At 40.0% G+C, this 24,819-nt stretch overlaps 2 protein-coding genes across 9 annotated transcripts in view; one reads left to right on the forward strand and one right to left on the reverse strand.

Moving 5' to 3' along the window:
- The window catches only part of IFT88 (intraflagellar transport 88), a 50,836-nt gene extending 39,218 nt beyond the window's left edge, over positions 1-11,618 (reverse strand). For 3 of the 6 annotated variants that reach the window (XM_074932106.1, XM_074932120.1, XM_074932129.1), the window contains exons 1-8: positions 11,189-11,618; positions 10,394-10,487; positions 9,382-9,444; positions 8,650-8,706; positions 6,946-6,999; positions 5,042-5,105; positions 4,896-4,965; positions 3,817-3,907 (exon numbers count right to left, since the gene is read on the reverse strand). In XM_074932106.1, coding sequence (XP_074788207.1) covers positions 3,817-3,907; positions 4,896-4,965; positions 5,042-5,105; positions 6,946-6,999; positions 8,650-8,706; positions 9,382-9,444; positions 10,394-10,483 — 489 coding nt within the window. In that variant the 5' untranslated portion in view covers positions 10,484-10,487; positions 11,189-11,618. Of the gene's footprint in view, positions 1-3,816; positions 3,908-4,895; positions 4,966-5,041; positions 5,106-6,945; positions 7,000-8,649; positions 8,707-9,381; positions 9,445-10,393; positions 10,488-11,184 lie in introns of all 6 variants that reach the window. The other 3 variants (XM_074932148.1, XM_074932137.1, XM_074932113.1) reach the window with 3 other exon arrangements.
- A 7,792-nt stretch (positions 11,619-19,410) lies between these two features.
- The window catches only part of CRYL1 (crystallin lambda 1), a 60,022-nt gene continuing 54,613 nt past the window's right edge, over positions 19,411-24,819 (forward strand). For all 3 annotated transcript variants that reach the window (XM_074915655.1, XM_074915674.1, XM_074915684.1), the window contains exons 1-2: positions 19,411-19,529; positions 22,255-22,362. In XM_074915655.1, the coding sequence (XP_074771756.1) occupies positions 19,498-19,529; positions 22,255-22,362 (140 nt within the window). In that variant the 5' untranslated portion in view covers positions 19,411-19,497. The remainder of the gene's footprint in view (positions 19,530-22,254; positions 22,363-24,819) is intronic.

Consider the following 24,819-nt stretch of genomic DNA (forward strand, 5'->3'; position numbering starts at 1 on the left):
TTGTCTAAGTCTGCTTAGCTATATAATTTTATAGTCACACACACACATATATGCCATAATCCCTAGATGATTCTACTTGTAGGAATCACAGAATGCACATAAATGCTTAGGTGGGGGGGGTGGGGAGGGGTGGTAGGAAAAAGAGAGGGAACATTTAGCCTTGGCATGTTTCCTTAGTTGCAGAATCCCAGTACAGGAAGGTGCTGGAAAGAAGAAAGCAAAGGCAGGAAGTGAACAAGCAGGCTACGCAAATGTATGTTGTACATACACCTTGACTAACTCTGGATGCTGGTAAATTGCTTCCCTTTTTTATCTATCCAGAAGGGTATTTCACATGTACATCTGCAATTTGAATAACTCCAAAATTATTGTTTTATCCAATGATAATCTTCTGCAGATTGGTGTCAAAACCCTTCCTACAAGTAATGCTACGGGTCTACAAGTGCCCTTAGCAGTCTGTATGCCTCTGCAAGGGTGCAATGATTAAACAAATAATGGCTAGCACCCAAGGTAGCTATTTGGCAGCTATCGATAAAGGAAGTACTTCTCAAGATATAGCTTGATTCTTAGTCCTTATGACAGAAGGCAAATCCAACTTGGCAGTTTTACAGGTAACGTGTTGGCAACTTTGATGACTTCTGTAGGAAAAGGGATATTCTGCTGGACTTGTCAGAAACTAACACAAACATCTTACAGGACCCTCAGAATGGTCTGGTATAATCTACTTAAGAAACAACCCTTTGACATCAAGCAACGAAGAACATTCTTGGCCATACATGCATGAGGCTCAAGAAAAATTAACAAAACAGGCTGGCTCATCTCCTAGTGAATATGAAATTCAAACATTATATCAGAAATAAATTAGAATAGGTCTGTAAGGATATTTATCCTAAATAAACACAATAAATGGATAGACTTCTTTTACACTCTCTATCAGAAGCTATTAGCAGCAAAAAAATGTTTTATTACATAAGTGCAATGTAAGAGGATCTGTCAGCTTCAAGGGTGGACCCATCCAGCCTGAACACCAGACTTAAGTCCCACTTTGGGTGTTACTATTAGAAGCCTTCTTGTTAAATCCCCAAGGAAGTAAACCCCCTACACCACGGACCGCTAGGCAAAGATATGCTAAGTGAAATCCCTCTCTCCAAGGGAGCTACTGGGCTATTAGTTTAACAGATAATCCATGTATCACCGGAAACAAGAGGTAGACCAGGATTCCAGGCAATTGTCCTAGTAGGTGCAAGAATAAAGGCAGTCCTCACACAGTACAGTATCATCCTGATCGCAGAATTGTCTAGGCTGACCTATCACATTCAAGATGATCGATGTTCGATCTTGTCTTAATTTGGTCAGAATCACTGGAATTGCTGCACAAACTGAAGAAAGGCATAGATCAGGCCTTCTGATTGGAGAAACAAGAATGCATTCAGAGAGCTGGGACAGTTTTTCTTCCTCAAAAGCGATACAATGAGTCTTTGTAGTAAGCAAAAAGACATGGGATGCTACCCATTCTGAAAGACAGTCCTCAAGACAACAGTCATAGTCTAATAGGGTAAATGTTCTATCCTGTATTTGAAAATATTCACACTACAAAATCATTGACAAGAAAAGTACATTCTTGCTGTATTAGTTCCAAAAGGTAAACTGCTGTCTTAAAGATATGAGAAAACCTCAAATAAAGTATTATTACTGGATGAATTAATAATAATTAATAATGGATGTACTTAATGAAACACTGGATATTTCTCTACAAAAGGCAGATCCTGCCACTGTAACATGGAATACCTCACCTACAGGAGGCCCAAAACATGCAAATGAAGTATTACTACTTAAGAAATCCACCAAATACAGATAAAATTATACGGATAACATATATGTAGTCTGATAAGAAGCATCACAAAGGTACACAGTATCACGTTGCATAAAAGAGCTAAGGAGGCCTTCACTGTGGAGAGCACTGGACAATATAAAGTCCCCTCAAGATAAGAAAGCCCTCACTGTCACTGGGTCCAGCATGGCTCCTGAGAGCTGAATGAATTCTAGATCTCAGTGCAAAGACAAAGACTTCTGAACAAAGATGATCTACCAAAAGATGGACTGCAGGCTTCCTAACAGATCCAAACTGCAGCTAAGACTACCCGTACATTAAAACATTAGGATTAAATGATGCTGTATCCACCATGTTTCACAAGACCTAAAGAGATATTTGAAATAGTCTGAACCGGAGTGCACATAGAAAAATATTCCTTTGTGTGAGACAAGACGACAACATTTATTAAAAGTGCTAACTTGTCCAAACAGCTTGAACTCACTAATTACATCTATACTAGGTATAAATCAAATGGGCTAGGCCTATTACTTAGCCACTAGTAACTAGCATGACATTGCTCTAGTACACTCTACAACAGATCATATACATTCAAACTGCCTATTGGAAATAGTTCCTTATCCATAGTAACCTTCAACCATATCTAGGAACTGTTTAGAAAAATGCTAGTTAGTCTGGGCCAAAACTGTGCCAGTAACCGTGCTAATAATTTACAAACCCATTGATTGATTCACAGATATAGACATTGTGTACAGTGGACAAACAGTGCAATTTTTCCAATTCGTAGCAAGACTCAGACCATTCACAATCTTAATGAATTCTGGAGCTCTTAGTCTCCAAAACATAAGAATTTAATCAAACCAAAGGCCATCTAGCCTAGGATCTGTATCAGACAGCATCAAGCAGATCAGGAAAGATGCTTTACCCATTCTTGTACTCTAACAATACCTCCTCAGAATACACTCTTAGACTAAAAAATTTTGCATCTCAGATGACTGAGCAAGAAACATCATCTCTCACAGCTCTAGTTAATTTTTCCCCTGTATGTATCAGATGCCATCAACTTGAGAGGGCAACAGGTGAGTAGAAAGGAAGTCTAAATCTAAATCCCTGAGAACTGCATGTTTCTCATTAATTCTAACAGTTGAGCCTGCTCTGCCTCAGCAGTTTAGGAGCTAGAACTGGCTAGTTCAAAGCACATGGAATAAAACATAAGCCTGGTCCTAAGAAGGAAGAATAGAGGCTGTTTTGAGACACTGGAACCCCAGGCTAATGTGCCTTATTGCCACTGTCCTATGAAGGATAATGGTGTTTGCACTTCAGGGTTTGGTTAGTTTGGAAGGTCCCCTTGTCTGAAGGGCTGAAAGAAGATGAAATAGTTCATGTTGATGTTGACTCCCTTATGGTGCAATAAAAGCAATACAGTGTCTACTATATGCTGTAGCACCAAACAGCCCCGACACAGAAGGATACTGTGGAGGTGGCTTAAGTGAGACTGACCCTGTGCTAAGCACCAGTCCTGAATGAAAATTACATTATCCAAAAAGCCCAAGCAACATCAAGGAAACAGAATGTCACTCAGACAAGATTGTTACGCATCTGAGGACCAAATACTGCAAAGATGCCAGTTACAAGCCTGGTATTGAAGAAGGATCACCTGCTCCCAGAGAATCCATAGGTTAGACTGGGCAAATTTCTGCCAGTATGACTAACTGATCAGACACATGTGAAGAGGCCAATGGATATATGGGGAAGAAAGTTTTTATAACACTGAAATCTTAACAAATATATACAAAATAAATACAGCTCCTATCTTTCTTTTTGGCAATACAAGGTATCACTGGATTACAAAAGTCATAGCAAAGTTAGAATTAAGATGATTTTAATAATGTGAAATGTTTGAACCCAAGTCAGTGTGAAGCATCTATCTATATAAATTGTTCTTCATATAATAGCAAAAGTGAAATGAAAGCCAAAGAAATTACCAATTTCAAGTCTCCACAGCTATTGGCAATGCAGCTTTCCTCAACCAGTTCGTTCACTTTTTTTTCCAACTGCCTAATTTTCTCTTCTGAACTAAAATATAAATAACAATAAAAGGATTAACACTAGTGACATAATTGCAAACACCAAGATTCTACACAGGATAGTCTCAGTAAAACAACACAGTCATATATCACACGTCACAACTAACTGTTTTTCCCGTCACAGAAAATATAATGCCCAGAGAAGATCCTCCAAAGACACCACATTCACACATTTGAGAATGGACACCTAAGAAAACATAAATCCTCTTGTGAGAGCCAGACAGAGATGAAAATTACATGGATCCAATTTGTTCAGAAGAAGTAATGAAAGGACAAACAGATGAGCTGGTAAAACTTTCAAATCAAACACCTAGTGAAATGAAATCTTGTATTAAGAGCAATTAATTGAACCTTTATTTGCATAGAAAACTGCAAAATATAGCTTGCAAATGCAGATTTTAATAAACAGTTGTTATTCCTCTAGACTTTTTCTTCAGTTAAATAACCAGACATTTCAGTAGGATTCCCTATTCCTATATAGCTATATTTGAGGAATACAACTTCTGTATTGAAAAGCTCAATGACTTGTTCTTAGTGAACTCCCCAACATTCACGCCTGCAAAACTTTCACAACAGTGCTAAGGTCAGAGTGAACAGGGAAAAACAGCAGGCAAAATTCCATCAAGTTCTTTCCAGAAAGCCTCATGAATCATACTGTTTCTTGCCTGCCACACACTCTTCCATAATCCTCCACAATTCCATGTTAAGTATCACAGCATTTGTGTGATGGCAACAACTGTCCAGGATGCTAAGCTACAGTCAGAACCAGAAGTAGCTGAAATCAGACATTCCTGAACGTCAGTGCAACTGCTCTGGCAAGTCAGCTAACCACATGCATAAAGGTTTGTGGCATTATTCCACAAAGAGTTTGGCCCCTCAATGTTCTATTAACTGCCTGATGTTTTTAAACTCTAGCCATGGTTGGTTTTTTGTTGCTATTAATGCTCTGAAATAATTTAATGTAAAACCGAACAAACCTGTCTGAATTTTTCATTTCCAGTGGTGGAGCAGGACCTCTTGCTTGACCAAGAGGATCAAATGAAGAACCTGCAAGATTAACAGAGTACTGAAAATTGTAAAATAGTATCTCCCTCTGGCAGCTGGTGATTTCTACAAACCATACCTCTCACAGCTGCCTTAGTGTAACCTGCAGCATGCACTGCTGTCATTGGTCGAGCAACCCCATCCTTAAATAAAAAGAAAAACATATTAATCTTCCTAAAAAATAGATTGTGGACTGTACGGACATTAGTTACATATTACAAAACATTTAAATACAAAAATCAGTTGTTACCACCTCAGTAAACTATTCTTTAAAATGTTCTTATTTCTCAAATATTATGTATCATATAATATGGGTTTGTTCACACTTGAGAAAAGGCGGCATAGGGGAAACCTTATCACCGTGTACCAGTATTTAATGGGTGACTACAAAGAAGATGGAGACTCCCCTTTTACAAGGAGTCACACGGAAAAGATGAGAGGTAATGAGTACAAGTTAATCCTGGGGAAATTCTAATTGGACACAAGAGGAAAACTTTTCAAAATGAGAACAATCAGCTATTGGAATATCCTCCCTAGGGAAGTGGTGGGTTCCCCAACACTGGACACTTCTAAAATTCATCTCGACAGGGTGCTGGGCCATCTTGTCTAGACTGTGCTTTTGCCAAGAAAGGTTGGACCAGATGATCCTTGAGGTCCCTTCCAAGCTGGGATTCTACGAATCTATGATAACTGTCTACAAATTAGAGGAGCAAACACTACCAGGAAGCTGTAATTGACACTTTGTGTAAATTTTATATGTATTCAGAATACTTAATTTCGAACATATTTTTAGAAAATTCTCAAGAATTGCTCATCTTGAAATCTGTAATAGCTTACTGTCACACTGTTTCAGAACTCAGTTGCTTTTTTAATTTTTATTGACAATAAAAAGAATCATGTGATATTATGGATCAGAATATTTTACTTTATCTAAACCAAGAGAGGCACAAACAAACTACATTTCTATTTGTAGCTTATTATCAGACAATGCCTCCCACCTCATGCCAGCTTATTAAACTTTCCTGTCAGGACACTGAGTGCACTAATAAATCTTAATGGCCCTGACCAGACTCACCTGGGGCCTCCAGCCACACACCCTATCCATGGATCCAGGAGCTTTATTTAAGCTCAGTCATGGTCCCTCAGCCTGAGCTTTGTTGGAGAACTATTGGTTTGGACATCAGCCACAGTTATGCCTGGCCAGAGTCCCATGATCCATATTTCAACCTATCAACTGGCCTCCTGGATTGATCTTAGCCTTGCCTTGTCCCCATGGACTTGCCCAGTAATCATTGGTCCTAACCCTGGCCTGCACACTGACTTTTTGTCTTGACCTCAGAGCTGCCTCATCACCATGATACTGCCTATGTTCTGGACTTTTGATTGGATGTGGCCTTTCCTGGGTGGATCCTACTTGCTTTGCTCATGTATTGTGTGACTGGGTCCTTGCTGGAGGGGCCCCTGCACTGCTGGCCATGCGATTTCTGTCTAGGTTCCTGGCTTGCCTTCCCTTAGGGAGTAGACCTACTCTTGATGCTCCCTGATAATTCCTGTTTCCCACCTGGGCCCAAACAGACTATAGCAGCTATAGATATATTTAACATTAAGTCAATATACTTAAGGGGGGTGGTGGGAAAGTCATTGGTATATTGCAGCTGATTCTTATTAGAGTATAAATACATACGAAAAACAGGAAAACCAGAATCTACCTCTCTCCTATTTCAATGAAAAGTTATTCATTGCATGTCAGTAAGTGTTAAAAAGCACTACACTGGTATTGCTTCCAACCCTGTCCTCAATTAAAATACTCATCACAATCCTCATGTTTTCTGACAGTAGTATTTTCAAAAAAGGACAAATTAAAACAGTGTAATAATTTGTATTATTTCAGTCATCTCTTAAATACTTCTATCAAACCCAAACACTTATCAGAAAACTTCACTGTTCCAAATCAATATAAAATGTAAAGATTGAAACTTTTACCTGTATAGCTCCTGTCATTGGTCTTCCCATAGATGAAGTTAAAGTTGCCTTTGACTACAAAAGTAAGTAAGTTGTTTGAAACTAGCATTCACAAAGCATTAGAAGCCTGTAAAGGCTATGCACCATCTTCTCAACACAGTTTTAAGAGTTGATCTAACTCTCACATGGGTTCATAGCAAATTCCCATTTATGTTATTCATATGCAATATACTGCCAGTGCCTGGCAGACATAGAGATGTTGAACACTTCAGTTAGCACAAATTCACCATATTGGATTTTTTTATGTTTTTGGATTTTTGTCAGACTTTTAAAAAAATTACACAGAAATTTACCTGAGGCAGTAGTATACTTTCCATTATTAAATTATTGAAATGACTACCTTTCAATTGAACAGCTAATTTACATAAAATACTTCAGTAACATCCTGAGTACAGCTGATAAGAGATTAATATAGAGGCATATTTTACAGTAAAAAGATACCATCAGCAATCTCAAAGTGTATCTTTTTCATTAGCTGATATGTTGCATACTGTCCTTCTGTACTAGTGTTAAAAATTTAAAGAAATGCATGTGAAATATTTAATAGTAAGTGCTAAAATGTTGCTACAAATATACAACACAAGCAGACAAAAATAAAGGGTTTCAGGCCATAAAAAAAGTATTCCCCTAATTCCTACTGAGAGGCCTATGTTTAACTATTTTACCCACTATCCATCGCACATTATGACTGTTTTTGTTTATTCTGCTAAGGCTGAATCTACATTAACAAGGACTGTAGTGTAGGAGAAGCAAATCTGCAGAGAGAAACAGGTAGTACTGTGGACTGGACAATGTTTTGTAGGTTTCTAGCTCTACTAATGCAGATAAACATTTCAGTCTTTATTATCCTTAGGAAGTGCCTTTTTGGGCACTCCTTTAACAGGACAGCTTTTCCTGTCACAGTATGGCACTACACTAAACATCTGCAAATACAACTGCTAAGAAAAAGCAGTCTCAAAAGGAATATATCCAGAGCAGGTAACAAAGGGTTCAGAGCAAAGGTTGCATTTCAGTCACTTATAATAGAATGTAAGTGTTCTTGAAACTATTACCCAGCTAACTTGCATAAGAGATCTAAAGCAATGTGATCTCCTTTCTTTATTTGTCGTAACATTTACAGGAACTTTATGTCTAAGAGCACTGTCTTTTCAAATCTGACTGAGACAGACTAACACAGAAAATTTATTGGGATAACGTGACACTGGATGGATCACTAGTGCATAACATCTGTTTCCATAGAAAACCAGGTTAAAGTGTTAGCTATTTAAGAGTTACAACGGCTTAAGTATACCAGAGAATATAACCAACTTTTTCTGATTAATCTAGAGGTGATTTGAAAGCCTGTATTTTTTAAGACTTAATTTCATCTTAACTTTCAGAAAACTCTTTCAAGACCAAACAACAACCCATTCAGTTCCCCCTGCAAGAAAATAAGGTTAATACCTTGGAATCTACTGCCTTATGCAATACGGAAGTTTATTTGTAACATGGTTTCTGAGAGGAAAGAAAAAAAAAGGTAACCGTGCTTTAATCAAGTGCAGAGTTGGGAATTAATTAAAATTAATTAATACATGTAGTTCACTGGAAGAAAATACTTTGATAAAAAGAATTATTTTTTGGCAAAGACCACATTTTCATTAAGAATACAACAGAACAAAAACATACCCCAAATCCAGTAGCTAAAGGTCTTGAAGCTGATGTACCAGGAATTTTGGCTGTCACCTTGGTGGAAGAAAACCCCAAAACACACACACCCCCCTATTAACAACCATGTGTTTTCATTATCTTTCTATATGGTTTCTATAGAGAATTCATAGAAATAATGCTTCAATTCTTATAGAAATAATTCTTATTGTAGAACCAGATTATTCTGGCAAAGAAGTAACATTAATTAGGCTGCTCCAACTCTTCCTTAGACATATAGTATGCACTTCTAAAGTGCGGGTGCCAACTTTATATTTAGTTTTGAGAAACAATACAGGATTAAGTGACAGGTAAAAAAGTAAAAAACCAGAACAATCATTCTAATCCCACTCACTAGCTTGTATCTCAACCTGTATGTCAGAGCAATTAATTCTATGTGTAGAATATTAAACAAAGTCCTTTCAGAATATATCATTTTGCTCTTTAACACAGTTTTATCTCATTTTAACAAGAATACACACTTCCAGCTGAAGTTCCTTGTTTGCTCGAGCTTAACTCCAAAATTTAATGGAACTTCTGCTCTGCTAATTTTGTACTTATTTTTCATATAAATAACTAAAGTCTGTATCTTCACATCAGTAGTAGACAAAAAAAGATAAGAGATTCCAAAGATAAGTTTGTACTAATGCCAAAATCGGGGCTAGGTTCTAGAGGAGGTCTACACTATTGCAAGGTATTTTAAAAGGTACTTACAGGGGGTCTTCTACCATGACTTGTTCTTGCTGCCTGTTGAAAAGCTACATCATTTTCTAAATCCTAGGAAAGATAAAATAAAAACACCAACCCTTTTAAAACCACAACACCCAAAGGCACAATTCCAGAACCCCAAGATTACTGAAAGCAGATAGGTAAAAAAAACAATTCTTCTTCTGAAATACTTGACTTGATAACTGAATGACATGTTTTACTGACAATAAACAATTATTATATTTGGTGTATCTATTTTGGTATTTTAGATTAGGAAATGTAAAAACTCATTATTCCCTGAAAAATAAAACACAGTGAGGAAGCAGAGCTTTAGTGAAAAAACATAACATGAAATTTTATTTCTGTCCAGAAGCTTACTACTAGCACTATTTCTAAATTTTAACATTAATGCCTGTCACGTCAATACATTAAATATCTCATGTCTCTGAGCTCACGCTACAAGTCCCATGCCAAGTTGCCAAGTCTTGCTTTGAGCAGAGTAGCGGGTTTGGACCTCATGACCCCACTGTTTTTCTAATGCCACTACACCAGCAGTTACCAAAAGGTGGTCTGCAGGGTTACCCAAGTCATCCCAGATGGGCTACCGACTGCACAGAGACCTGCAGGACTCCACACTACTGCTACCTCCTTCTGCTGCACCACAGTAAGAGATCAATGAGCCTTTGTCAAAAACTTGCTGCTGCACGCTGTCTGAGAAACACCACATTGACTGTGACTGAACACGAATATGACCTTCAAATAACTAGGATTTTATACTTCATAAATTCTAACCATTAAAACATATTAGATCTGCCATGAGACGCACATAAATATTTTGTTGGAATAGAAAATTATCCAAAAACTATTCAAAAAGATCCTGGTGAAACTTTATCCTGCTACGTAAAGAAAATTTCACTTGAAAGCAGTAGTCCACTTGTGCATTACTATACCCACGCATTCTTATCTTGTACTTCAAAGTTAAAATCCTATGTATGGGAAAGGTAGGAAATATTTTTACCTCTGTGTCAAATGTGGGATTATAATCATTGTAGCCAGAATAAAGATCATCTTCATCAACCTCAGGAGCCAGATGCACATTTTGCATCATTTTTCTGTGAAACATTTAATATGACAAGTATTATCTCAGTGGTTTTATGTGTATCTTTAAAAATGTAAAATATAGCAGTAAGGTTTACAAGTTCAAAAGAGCTTAAATTTCACTTTAGTTTTTAATTGCTGCCTTTGAAATGAAAAATAAGCTAGGATTAGTCATAAAAACTAGGGTCCACCTATTAAAAGGCACCACTTCATAGAATTAGATTTTGTTAGGTATTTATACCACTGTCATGAAAATAGTTTCAAAGATATTTATAATTAAAACTAACTTATCTTAACTGTATTACTTTTAGAATGTCATCTTTACATTCTCAGGTAATTCAGATTTAAGATAATTGTCTCATATTCTAAAGTTTGCCTTTATTAGGTCAAACAATAGCAATCAGTCCAATGAAAGATGCCTCTTCTAACTTCAGATCTTCCTTATATCAACACGGCCACAGCTATTCTCTATACACAACATTCTTCATATAATTTTGCCATTCCAATTCAAGCAGTTTTTAAAAACTAGATTTAAAGAAGCCTAGGTTCCAACCTCTGTCTTCACAAATACTTTAGTGTCTAATATGGCTGCATTCAACCAGTGGTCTTTCCCTCACTGAGGACACTAAGAAGGTCTCTCTTTGCCCCGCTACCTGTTTTCATAAAAATCTTAAGAAGATAACATTTGATTTCATCTAGAACATGAAATACATGCACTTTAGCGAGTCGGCCTTAGCCAGGACGAAGGGCAGCACGTCCCACCGAGGGCCGTTCCGCTCCAGCCGCAGGATGCCCCCCGCTGCTTCCCACTTGGCTGAGGCCTCCTCTAAGCCGTACGCGATGCCACCGCGGCTCCAAGCCGCAAAGCTCCTTTTTGCGGGTTTCTTCAGTCAGCGCCCGGAGCGGGGGGGCGGCGGCGATAGGCCCCGGGGCGGCTCCGCCTTCTCGAGGGTGGCAGAGGAGCCGCGCTCCCGGGCAGGGCCTGACAGGTCGGCGAGAAGCTTCGGTAACCAACGCGACGGTGCCAACCCCCCCGCTCTGCCGTCGCCCGCCGCCCACTCCCTCTGTCCCGAGCGCGGCGGAGGCCGCCAAGTCCGGCGCGGGCGGCGTCGCTAACGGGGCCGCGTTGCTAAGGGGGCCGCGGGCCGACGCCGTCCCCTAATGCACCGCGGCAGCCGGCAGGGGGCGGGGCGGGGCGCTCCCGGTGCCTGGGCCACGCGCGGACCCGGCGCATGCGCAGAGCAGCTGCGGAAGCCTCTGCCCCGCCGTAGGCGTCGCCCGCTGCGGGGACGTTCCCGCGGCAAATGGCGCCCCAAGAGGAGGGCGGGGGAGCGAGCGGGCAGGCGCGGACAGAGCGTCTGTGCTGCCCGCAGAATTCATCTCCTCGGGGTCAGACCTGCTAGCTCGCCCGCCGCCACTCCGCTTCCTGCCAGGATCGGCTTGGGCGTGTTTAGTCTTGAGGTTAAAAAAAGAAAGCCGGCCTCATCTCCTTTCCACAAATTAAACGGCAAGAAAACTCTGTCCTTCGAAATGCTTAACTGCAGGGAGGAACCAACACAAATACAAAAATTTTCATGACCATCTTTTAGATGGGAAACTACTGCTCTGAACTCTTCCGGACAGATTTTTCAAGTCACTTACTGTTGAGCACTGAGCTAGAGCCAAGTATGAACAAAATGTGACTTTTTTGCTTATTCTAGAATTTTCTGCAAACATTTAAATGTATGCTTAATTTCCTGAGTTAGATTATACATACTTCCAAGATGGGAGCCTGTGTACCAAGGAATAAAAGGTGTGTCATACGACGGACATAAAAACAAATTTTGTTTTCTATGCTTTCCTCATCTTCTGGAAGAGGAACACTAAACTACTCTGAATGATGTCAGACTCATCAGACTGCCTACCTTTAGTCCATGGGACAAGGAAAAAATAAATGGAAACAAAATCTGCTAGACATTGCTTTGCTGTGTCTAAATAAAAGTTTGCGGTGTGCAGATTACATTTACTGACTTTAAAGGGAAAATTATTAGGATAAACGAATGCTTCTGAAACATTAAATAGATTAAAATTCAAAATGGGGGAAAAATCTAGACTTCTCCGTAATGGAGAATTTAGGATTACAGGATCACAGAATAATTCAGGCTGGAAGGGACCTCAAGACATCTCTCTCGTCCTCATACCTAGTTCAAATTTCTTTGTGTCTCCTCCCAAGAGTAAAGCCAACTGCTTTTTACTTGCTGTCATTTTATGGTGAAAATCGGTATTTTATGCTATAGATTTGCTATTGTGAGAGAAAAGCAAATCTACTGTGGTAAAGTAAATGGCTCCTTGCATAGCTGTCAAACCTTGCGTTTGAGCACGTGTCCCTACCTGAGAGCACCTCATCATGATGCGTGCCTTTAGCAGGTTTCTCGAGCTCCGGGCTATTGCTGGCCCATGCCCTCTGGAGCACAGTGGGGCTCCTCCACCAGCAGGCCGGCCCTCCGGACAGAGACCTCATCACAGTCACCACTCACTCTCAGGGAGCTCAGCCGCACACACCATTTGTAACACTGAGCTGGAAAATCTGCTCTCAAAACTGCAAGGCTCAATAAAAAAAGTTGTTAATGCTTCCCATCTGCCATAGTCTCTAAACCAAAATCAAATCGAAGGCCCTAATGTCTTAGAAAAGGGTGATTCCTACTACCATTTTTAGTACTTTCTCTTAGTTGATATTCTGAAAACCCTGACAAGTGTCAACTGATTTGCCACAGCAAATCATTACACTCGGAGGAAAGTTTCCTACGCCTAAATGGGAAACAGAATAGAGCTGGAATCTCTGAACATGTCTGAACATCTCTGAACTGTAACCCACCCCTTCTGCCTTATGCTAATGTCGTAAGAAAGCTGCAAAGTCAATATATATGTCAGTCAGAACACACCTTTTTCGGTCAGGCTTTGTGAGCATTATGCAATGTCAGGGCTTTCTGCTGCTCACCACCTTTCAGCCTCAAAGTCCTTTCTGAAGAGATAAGGCACAGAGAGTATGAGTGAAAGGTCATTACTCCAGCTCCCAACAAGAGAAACAAAGATAACATAAAGAAGTATTAAGACACTATCACTTCATGCATTAACCTGTTCACATTCCATGCACGAACCACTTTCACACAGAAACTTCAGACTTGAGACCTTTGGACATGAGAATCTGTATACCTGAAGTTTCTGTAATACAAGTATTTTGCAGAATAACAGACTTCAGCTGGGAAAAATTTTCAGGTGAGTTACTTGCCACAAATTTTGAACTTCAGCACCAGAAATAGACATTTCTATCCCCCCTTTGCCTGTGACTCATATATATTTGAGGCTATGTTTTTCACTGAAATTTGACCATGTTTATATTATCAAACTTCCCTACCCTTCAAAATTGAGTGTATACATTCAGACCAGCTATTAGAAGTGGTCTCTGGCCTGTATGGTCCCTGTCCATACTTGGGAATTGTTTGGGAGAACAAGCTAACACTATAATAGGCTATTTTAAGCCCACCGACAGTCAACTGCAGCGCCTGGTCCAGCCCCTGGCAATGCTGTGCATTGCCCACATGGCGCCAGAACATGTACCAGGGGCCAGGAGCTTGGGAACACTCCCTGGCCCACCTCTTTAGGCCTCTCAGTCCAGCTACTACTTCTGATGTCCTCACAACAACGTAAGAATCTCAACAGACTTTATTTATATTTCTAAAAGCTGTGTCAATCTACAGGTTTGGGTTTTGTTTTGTTTTTGGTTTGTTTTTTTTTTTTTTTTCCTGTGGCTATGAGGTATAGACAGACCTTAATGTATGAAGATTCAGCACAAACCCCAAAAATCTCAGGATCCTTTGTAGCAACACAGGACCTTGCTCATGGGTTGTGATTATAAGACATCTTCTAAGAAGATCATAGTACAGGAAGAAACTGATATAATGTAATTGTCTTTACTGGTTTTGGCTAAATCCAGAGGGCAACCTGGAATGTGAAGCTGACAAATAAACCCCAAGTAGTAAATTTAGTATACAGTCCAAGCAGTGTTGTATGCTGTGAATTCCTGATAATTTAAAATTGGATTAAGCAAGCGCTGTCACTAAATGAAGTTGTCCCATTCTTTTCTGACCTTCTGTTCATTCCTGCCCTGGATCAGTCCTCTGACAGGCATCGAGTTAGATGCTTGTGCAGCTGAAGCAAACTGCAGATCTGATCAGGTTTTTCTTCAGTTACGTTTCAAGATATCAAGTACCTGATCCATTAAATTCAGTGATAATTTATGGCAGATTAAGCAGACCATGAAGCTACGCTCTTAAACAGTACAAATTTCTTTGCCTTTTGATACATGGTGTATCTATCTTTTTGCAGCAGTAACGTTGCAGTAAGGACTCAGACTGTTCCAGCACCTACAAACTCGGGTTCAGGGGTTACCAGCCACTGTCTGTGATGATCACTGTTAGTCTGTACCTTACCCTTGCTCTGGCAGTTTAACTGTTGGTCTGATCACCACTAATTGCTGCTTTTAGAAAATGGTCTGAATCAAAAAGTAATTATCCTATTATAATCTTTAAAAAGAAGCTTTCTGGCATTGATTTCTGGACTGACCAGGTGATCAGAATTTTCTGCTCTCATGTGGAGACCCTTCAGCTAGCTTGATTGCCACAAACAGTGAAGCTGCATTTAACTCCTCTGGGAACTATTGAATCTTGTCAGCATACCTCTAAAAATTACTGAAGGGAAAGAAAATACGAAATGCATTTAAAACTAAAGCCTTTATAATGCTTAACCTTTCAAAACATATTTTTTAGTTGAAAATTTAAGAGTTGAATTGTAATTGAATGGTAACTAAATTTATTTTCAAGACAATTAAAAATTTTAAAAATTAAATACTCAGATCATGCTCCTCCTATACTTGAAAACTCAAACTTCAGCTATTTAGTATTTTGCTGACAGGGCTATGTTACAGCTTTAATAATCTGGGCTCATTTATCTCATAAACATTGCATATAACTTTCCTCTGTTACTAAGTGTATAAACAGTATGGGTGTTAGAATCTTTATGTATGATCTCATTATTTCTGTGCTGTAAAAAACACACCTCTATAGCATTTTGTAACATAAAGTTCTTCCAGTTAATGTTTCCTAACATAGAAGCGGTAAGTTAAGGAAGCCTATTGTCTCTTGTAGATTTAAAAATCAGTTTTCTATTTGTGATCTCTGAGTTAGTGTGCATAAACATATACAAATTCTTAAAAGAATTCAAGTTAGAAAATAAAGTTTCTAGAGCTACTCAGTGCAGTGATAATTACAGAATTACAGAATCATCAGAATTATTTCAGGGTTAGGTTCTTAATGAGAAAATTAGGTAAAAATATTTTATAGAGTTCCATTGAAAGTTTTTAAAAGAGCTATTTCAGAACAGTTCTAAAGGTGGAAAATATTCAGTATAGTTCTGCTCTAAACATCAATTTACTATATAGCCTGTGTTTAGTAAAGCAAAGAAATCTATTTACATACAATTTGAAAACAAACAAAATGAATGGAAAGAACCTAATTCTGAATAATATATATGTTGTAGTTTGCATTTAAGACATTTTTAACAGGAAAAGTATCTTATTAACAGGTGTTTTTACTATTAAAGAATATAATTCCATCTAGTTTTTCTGAATCATGCTTTTGTAATATATATTTTACTACTATTTACTTTGATTCCTGCAGATAGCTTCTTTAAGAATCAACATTTTTGCAATATTGGTAGTATTTGCATCAGGCCATTTGCACTGTGAAAGACCACCTAAATTAACTGTACAAACTACTAGCAATAATTATAGTTCTGATTTTAGAATAATTTTAATATTTTCACTAGTTAGAATTACAGCATGCAAACCGTTAAAACTCTACAGAATAGGAATACAGTTATTAAATAAAAGCTGTTATTTTAAGACATTATGTTTTCTGAACCTAATGGATCATAGTATCAACATACCATGGTCCATTACAAAAGAAATGCACTTTCTGGTTGCTTTGGTGAGTAAGTAATACTTTAAACCAATATAATACTTAACAAATGTGAACCATGCCTCTGTTTTCATCCCATGCCAAAAGCTCAGGCTAGGACACTATTTTAGAAGCATGCAATTCCTTTATTTTCTGCAAGGGGGAATTCACATCTCCTTCACATTCTACCTTGCTCACATTAAGGTTAGCTATTTCCCCTTGTTTGTTGCATGACTCTTTTATACTGTTCTGCTCCTCCCCTACAGTGAACCCACCTCCTCTCCACAGCCAACAGCTGATTTTAGCTCCTTAAGTGGGGCAGCAGAGGACCATGCTCAATAGAAAGAGACTGAAAACATGGAGGGATAAACTTTGTGGCTCCCAGCGCAAATCAAGTCTGCTCCTACTGCTGTTGGACTTAGAAGAAAGAATATATATGCTGGTGAGTGCGTATTTGCTCCATTTGGGCCTCTTCCGCTGCCAGTACAAACCCTACTTTTCATTCCCCAACGGAGCCCAGGACCTTTCACCACATTACTGGTTATAGGTTTTTTATGGTTTGGGGCTTAGGGTACTTTCTGCCCTTCCCATGTGAACTGCAGAAGAGGGAGGAGAATCACTGTCCCTTATTTGGGGAGGCTGCAAGTACTGGGCCTAAAAATTCATATGCTATTACACAAATGAAACTTTTTTTTTTTAAAATCATATTTTCTTCCCCTGATTTATACTTCTGAGAATTTAATTCTTTATATTTTCCTTTCTTCTTGCAAATGTCTTTCTCCACTTTTGATCTGTTCAGTTTGGACTCACCAGCGTGTCTGGTCATCGCAAACAGTGGGGAATACGATTGCTGTCATACCCTAATCAAATAACTAACGCAGAGCTATGTGGCTTTGTCACTAATATATGAATTAGAGTAATATATTTCAGATTTCATTGCCACAGACCTCGTTTTGTTCACCAACATAACTTAAAGGCCCTGTTATTACTATTATCACAACTGTGATTACCTCTCAAACCCCTTTAGTAACACCTCCAGTTTAAGTAAGCATTTAATTCTGCTGAATCCATTTATCTGTAATGGCTTTTGTATCTAATAGTCTATTACTTAAGACAACTTAAGGTATAAATACAGATCTCATGAGGTCAAAGAATATTAAAATAATTTATAAGTACTTTCAAATGGCGGTGATGGTGAAATTTTTCTAAAAACCGTGTTTCCAAAGACCAGGAGGCATTAGTTTTATGTTCTAGGAATTTTTTTCTTTGAAGTAAAAGCTTGAGTACACAAAAAAAGTACGCGTTGATTGCTTCAGTTATGCTTTGGCTAGACAAAGGTATTTGTAACACGTGTCAAGTCATGCTATTTTCAATTAGTCTTCAAAAGCACACAATTGGCACTTGCAACAACCATAAAACAATGCTTTCTATGCCAGCCTACACAATCTATGAGCTGCAGAACTGGCACGACCCGGCCTCCTCCATGCTGGTGTCCCACTTCTTTATATCTTCTTGTGGCCCAGTTATGCTCTACCTCCATTTCCCAGCTACTGGCAGGTCTCAGGTTAAATGGGTGGTATTATGGGCGGGAAGTCAAAGAGATACTAGTTTGGTTTTTCCCTTGCTTGTCCATTGAGCGGTCTTTGTGAAGCCTTTAGGAACTTACACTGTCTCCTTGTTGAACGTGGCTGGAATTAGCAAAGTGTCAGTGAGGGGAATGGATGTGTAAGTGATTATGTAGATCTTTTATTTTTTTCTTGGAAACTAGGAGAAATTATATACAAACAAAGATTCGCTCAACTTCATCAGTAACTATGACACATTTATTCTGGGAACAAACGTATAAATTTTCAACTTAATTTTTTTCAGAAAGCCAGAAACAGAGGAAAACTTGCAAGTATTTCTCAGTTACATTAAAGTATGGTAATATAACCTTTGACAACAAGCATTTAAAACGTTAACTTTTGTTTCTTTTCAGGAATATTCAGCATGATTACAAAGCACTATGCAGATGAGTAGGAACTACACAGAATTATAAAAAAATTACTAATGCAGCAGGCTGGAAGGAACAGTAAGTTGTTGTAGAGCAGCAGCTTAAAGAATTCTGTTGACATTGTAATGTCACCTTCTTGCACAATTTTGAAAAACTTTAGTTCATACAAACCAAGGACATTAAAAATATATTTTAATTCAGAATTCAAGAAGAATGTATTTTTAAGAATAATAAGGCCTTGTTTAATGTGGAAAAGTATGGATTAGTTTCAGATTTGAACTTTACTTTGGAATTCATTTGAGCCCTTGTCAAAAACTAGAGAGCAACGGGGTTTGATGTATTCTAGTAGTGTCTCTGGACAAAATGTGATGGGTTCTTCGCGTCTCTGAAGGCAGCTGTGAATCCCAAGGCCTGGATGCTCACAGGTGTTTCAGCTTCACTGGGCACTCACCTGGGCACACCTGAACACCTTCGATGACATGGCCAGAGGGGTCTGCCCTTTTTAACAGCAGAGTAAAACCCTGGCCTTGTCCCACCCAAAGCGGGGCCTCCGTCCCGGCAAACGCTGAGCTCCTACCCCCACCCTGCAAGGGACCACCCTCGCCCACTACCTCTCGGTGCAGCCAGAGGGTGAGCACGCAGGGCCGGCCCTTCCACGGGGGCCAAAGCAGCGCTGCCGGCACGCGAAGCCGGCAGGGAGGGCAGCGCGGGTTCTGGGAGAGGAGGTGTCCGGGCCCTGCCCCCCGCGGCCGGCGCAGGCGAGCGGGGCTCGGCGGGCAGCCTCTGCGTGCCCCGGCGGCCCGGGGGCGGCGGCCGCCGCGGGGCGGGCTCTCTGCCCGCCGGGAAGCGCAGCCAATGGGAGCGCGCGTAGCAGGAGCCAATAGGGGCGGCGGTGACAGGGCGGGAGCCGTGGGGCGGGGGCGGGCGCGCATTAAGGCGGTGGCGGCGGCAGTGGCAGTTGCGGCGGCAGTGGCGGCGCCGCGGCCGCTCCTCGTCCCCTCTTCGTCCCGCATCTCCCGGTGCTGGGCCCCCGCAGGCATGGAGCCCTCGCAGGTTGCGATCATCGGCAGGTGACGCCTCTTCTCTTCCGCGGGTCGGTGCTGTGCCTGGGGGAGGAGGTGCCGGCCCGGCTCCCGCGGGCTCTGGGCGCGGGTGCCTGGGGACGTGCGAAGGAGCCCAGGCCCGGCCCGGCCTGTGGGGCGGTGGGTTGGCTGCCTCGGCAGTCTGTACCGTTGTAGGCACCGGGTGTGGCAGCGAGGTGGTAACTCGGGGTCGTGCGTGGGTTTTGACGTGTGCAGTCGGCGGTGGGGAGAGCACGGCTGGGGCAGGGGAGCAGTGCGAGGGAGGGCTGTCCAGCTGCGGGTTCGTGCTGCTGGAATTCAGGATCTTGGGCGGGAATGCACTTGTCTGGCTCACTGGAAAGGGTGTCTTTGCTTAAGGCAGCTCTGTGCTACTTTAAAAAACAACAAAACAAACATCTACAGCACCTCTAAGTAGTCCTTTAGGTCTGAAAGACTGCTGCCCTTTTTAATTGCAGTGTTTGGTTTGTGTAAGAGGAGTGGAGAAATCCAAGCACAGCTTTAAGATCATCTTTGACAGCTTTATCAAGGGAATTCCTAAGTTTCTCTCAGGCTTTCTTGGAGTAATACTTTCTTGCCATGAGATACAGTGGTATTTCTGACTTGTGTGGGAATGCATTGTTTCATCTTTTTGAGCTAAAACTGAAGTTCTTTATTTGAACAAGAATCTGGTGTGAAAGTGTGCCAGGTGGTAATAGCCCCCTACACACCACTATAAATTGAATCAAGGAGTGTGGACTGCAACAAACTTTATTAGCAGGACCACTTAAGGTGTCAAGACATGTGTCTTGGTGCCGTCATGTGATGATGACAAAGCTGGCTCTTACCGGTAGCGCTCGGGGAACTTATATTCGCCCTGTAGGTGTTAAAGGATCAGGAGAGGTGGGCTCTCACTTATTGTGGCTGTTGTGGCACAACTGCACTGAAGGCAGGAAAACTGTTTCTGGTAGCACCTGCAGAAATTGTTTGAGTAGATCTATTGTTAATACTTCACTGAACCCAAAATGACAATGCTTAAAGTGTCAAAAAGCACTGTTAGGGGGTCAAATATGCTAACATCAGGTTGTAATGTTGCTGTCATGTACAATAGAGTAACAGTGCAGGTCTGATACCTACCATCAACTTATTTTGCATGCTCTGTAGTTCAAACGAACAAACCCCACAATCCTAAAAACCTTTATCAAAATAAACTTTCTTGTCAAACACCAATTTAAGGAAATTTAATTTAAAAGTGCAATTTGACAGAGATGATGCTAACTTATACTTGTAGGTCAGATATGCTTGCTTAAGTGATCCAAATGCTTTTATTTTAGGAATACTTGTTAGCCAGGAGTCTACAGTAGCTTACAAACCTTGACCCATACCTTACCTTTTATGTTAGTGTGTTTGTTCTGTAGTTTGCCCAAGAACTGCTGAGGTCTGGGCTTAGTACAGTGAAGCTGTGCGTGTGTGTTTTAAATGGTAAGTTTAGAGTGAGATCTTACTGTCCACTTAAAAGTGAAACTCTGCATTTAGAGTTGAGGCTCTTTTGACAGTTGTTTCCACTGATTCCTGCTGTTTCCTGAAACTTCCTGTTTTGTTCCCCCTTTTTTTATATTTAAACCAAAATCTGAGCATGTTCCTGTTTTGTTTTCCTTCTTTTCTTGACTGTTGCTTTATCTCTGACTCTTACTCCCCTTTTAATTCTTTATTGGTGCTCTAGTGGCCTTGTGTTTTCCAGTTGCCAGAGATTGCCTAAATTTAGTTCTACCAATGCAGTGGTCTCGGAAATCATAGGAAATGCATGTAGTTATCAGAACCCCCACTGTGACAGTCATAGGGCTGCTCTTGATTCTTGTCTCTGTTATGAAGACTTCATTTTTTTTGCCATATCACGTTATTTAACTGAGATACTACACTGTTCCTCAGTGCTTCCATCTGAAGAGGCTGATGCCTGCTATAAATCTGATTAAGTCAAAACTTGCATTGCCTTAAGAGACATGATAAAATTGTCAGTTACTGCAAGTTTCCTTTATGTATATCTCAGTAATGTGACTTAACCAAAAGATGTAGGCAGATTGTTCCTGCATGCCTCCAGCATGGTAGGATGCCTTATCTAAAAATAAGGGCAGTCCTGTAAATGGAAAAGCAGTATCAAACCCATGTTGTGGGTTTTTTTGTTTGGTTTTGGTTTGTTGTGGTGGTGTTGGTTTTTTTTTTCCCTTTTTCACATGCTTATGGTACTTCCTGAATTGTAGAGAACCCGTGACTGTGGTAACTGAACCTTAGGTTTTCTGATCATCTCTGAAGCAGGATCCTGAACTCTTGAGACAATGGGCTGGTGTCTGTCTTTAGACTATGAACTGAACAGAGGAGTTTTAAAATTTAAAAAAACCCTCAAACTCTTTAATGTAATTCCATGCACCAACTCCAGATTAAGATTGCAGCTGACAAAACTGCTGATACGTGAGTCCAGTGTCCCAAAGTAGTAGTTCCTACTGGTTTGAATTCTGATGTGCATTTTCTGTTTTGTCTTTCTTCCAGCTCTCAAGAGAATCTACTACACAGCTAGCAAAAGATCTATCTCTGTTAGAGATCTGTTTCTTATCAATATATAACCAATCTTTTCATTAAATACTAAAGAGTCCAAGCTCTGTTTTCCTTCTTGCAATACTTGTCAGACCTCCTTCCCAAAAATAAATGATTCTTCATTAATTGGATGATACTTTCTTTTCAGTGGACTCATCGGTCGCAGCTGGGCCATGGTGTTTGCTGCTGGAGGTTTCAAAGTGAAACTTTATGATATTGCACAACAACAGCTAACAAGTGCACTGGAAAACATTCGGTAGGTCACCTGACTTGAAATGACTGGGATTGTAATGAAACTCTGGGATTTCTGTAATTCTGAATGAACAGCTTCATCTTATTATTTAAGGTAACGTAGATTTTAAGCTTGGAAGAAGACTTTAACTTAGAAGTACAGATCCTGTTAAAATCAGAAGAATGGTGCTCGCAAATATCTTAGTTATACTTCTGAAGAACACTTAAATTCTTAAGTAATGATTTAAGAGCTTAAGTTTAGATCCAGATTTTTGAAATTATATTTAACCATGATTAGGTTATCTGTGGGCTAAGCTTAAAATACTTGAACATAAGAGTTTTTGCACAGAATGACACCAAAGACTTTTAAAATATAATTAGGTTAACATGGATTGCCAAGGAGCCCTGCTACAATTGTTAGTATCTTATAAGTAGAATTTTTAAAGTTTTTAAACTAATATTTTTTTGAGTCCTAGAAGGAACAGATTGCTAGTTCCACTAACATGCAACTACTGATGTGTTATAGTAGAGGCTGAGAAGCACCTTTAGGAGGAGCAAATTTGAGAGTGCAACCACAAGAACAATTGCAGTGGTTCAGACCAACAATCCTCAGCCCTTTGCACTGCCCTGTGGCACTATGGCTAAAGCCACATGCTTTTGGTACCTGACAGAGCTACAAGTTCAAGTCCTGCCTGTCTGCTCACCTCCCCCAACCTTTAGTGCCTAGAAGTTGCTTGTGTATTCAGTAACTCTTAACTAGATTTCTTCCAAGTATTTCCTTAACCTTCCCTTGAACCTCTGTAAATCCTTTTGTGGCCTCCTTGCCAAAGGACTTTGTGTTCTGCAGATTTACTGCTTGCTGTGTGAAGAGCTATCCCCTTTTGTTTGTTTTGAAGCTGGCTTCTCAGTTGCTTTTTTGGCCCCTAGTTTTTATGTTAGAAGGGAAAGTGTCTGGTCCTATTCACCATTTTTTTTGCTTGTCCTGGAAATACAACTTTTACATGTCTATGAGATTGTGCACAATAAATGTGCTACCTTATGTTGTTGTATAAGCATTTAATGCTAAAATTCAGATCGCTCCATGATCAGCGTCAACCTTAAATGCATCAGCCTTCCCTTCATGATGCCTTGGGGTGGAATATGTCAGCTGGTATGGGGAGTAAGCTGCCCTTAGGAAGGGTTGTGGTGTGTTGCATCGTGATGGCTTTCTGTAACAAGGCTTACAGCAAGGAGGAGTGACTTCAGGAGCCCCTTGTGGGTCAGTTCAGTTGTTGGAGTTCAGAAGTTAAACAGTAAGTGATATCTAATGAGTTTTGCTAAAAAAGGCTTAATAACAAAAGAGGAGGGAGATCTATCTCCTGCAGTTTTAAATTTTTTTTCTTTCCCCAAACCTCTCTTTCCATGTAGGTGCTAGACCAAGCATCTCTGTTGCTACACCTAGGTGACAGACACTTTTGGTTTTTTGCAGAATTGCTGTCATAGTAGTAGCCATGATGAGATTCTGGATTATTGCAGAGTCAGTTTTGCAATTTGTGTTGCTAGAGACATTTTTTGTCTTTCTAATAGCAAAATGAGGTCTTTAGCCTTCCAAGGTTTTTGGCTTGAAAGTGTTAAAATGTCATGTGTAATATGGTAGAGTGCTATTTGGGTGTGTCTGTATTGTCCTGTGCCTGCATATGCTGTGCCATAGAAGTTCAAGAGGGTTTTGCCTTTTACATAAAGTGTTCTTAACTCAACTTATAATTAACTTGTGTATCTTGGCTGTTGTAACATCCTAGTTAAAATGCCTAGTTTCAGGATAATGTAGTTTTTGTGACCATGCAAGCTATGCAGTTTCTTCAACCAGCATTTTAATGATTGTATCTTTCAAAATACAGTGAAACTTGAACTTCTATGCACTGATTTCATAGCACATAACCTTTAGTAAATCCCTTTTGAGTTACTTGTGTAAGAGCTGTAGCTTGAGTAGGTAATGAGGGCTCCCAGGAGAGAGCAACTGAGAGAGCCAGTTGGTGGCTGTTTTCTCTGGACTTGCTGGGGTTTACTTTCCTTTTTCTTTCCAAATAGCTAGTAGTTTTAGGGAACTCTTTAGGCTTGGGGTTTTTGTTCTAGTATTGCTAAAAGTATTTGTTCCACTTTAGTCTGCAGTCCATAAACTTTTAGTGTGTGGAGGTACTCTGTGTGTTAAGGAGAAACTGGAGTGTTCAGAGAACTGTTTGTAGTGTTTGCCTTTTCCAAACAGAAGTGGGATTTGTGTAGTAAACAACATTCACTTCTAAAAGGAGATTATACTCCTTTGATAGAAGTGATAAGTATTTATTAACTGTTTTATGTGATGGGCTTTTAGTATATTGACTTGTAACTCATTGTTCTGAATCCTATATAAAGGGCATCTCAGGGCTCATTAACCTGATGAATTCAACTTGCGTGCAACAGTAGGTGAGCAGCAGGAGGGTGTAGTCCTCAAGAGAACTGGAATGAG

The sequence above is a fragment of the Athene noctua genome, chromosome 1 (assembly GCF_965140245.1).
Source record: "Athene noctua chromosome 1, bAthNoc1.hap1.1, whole genome shotgun sequence".
NCBI lineage: Eukaryota > Metazoa > Chordata > Aves > Strigiformes > Strigidae > Athene > Athene noctua.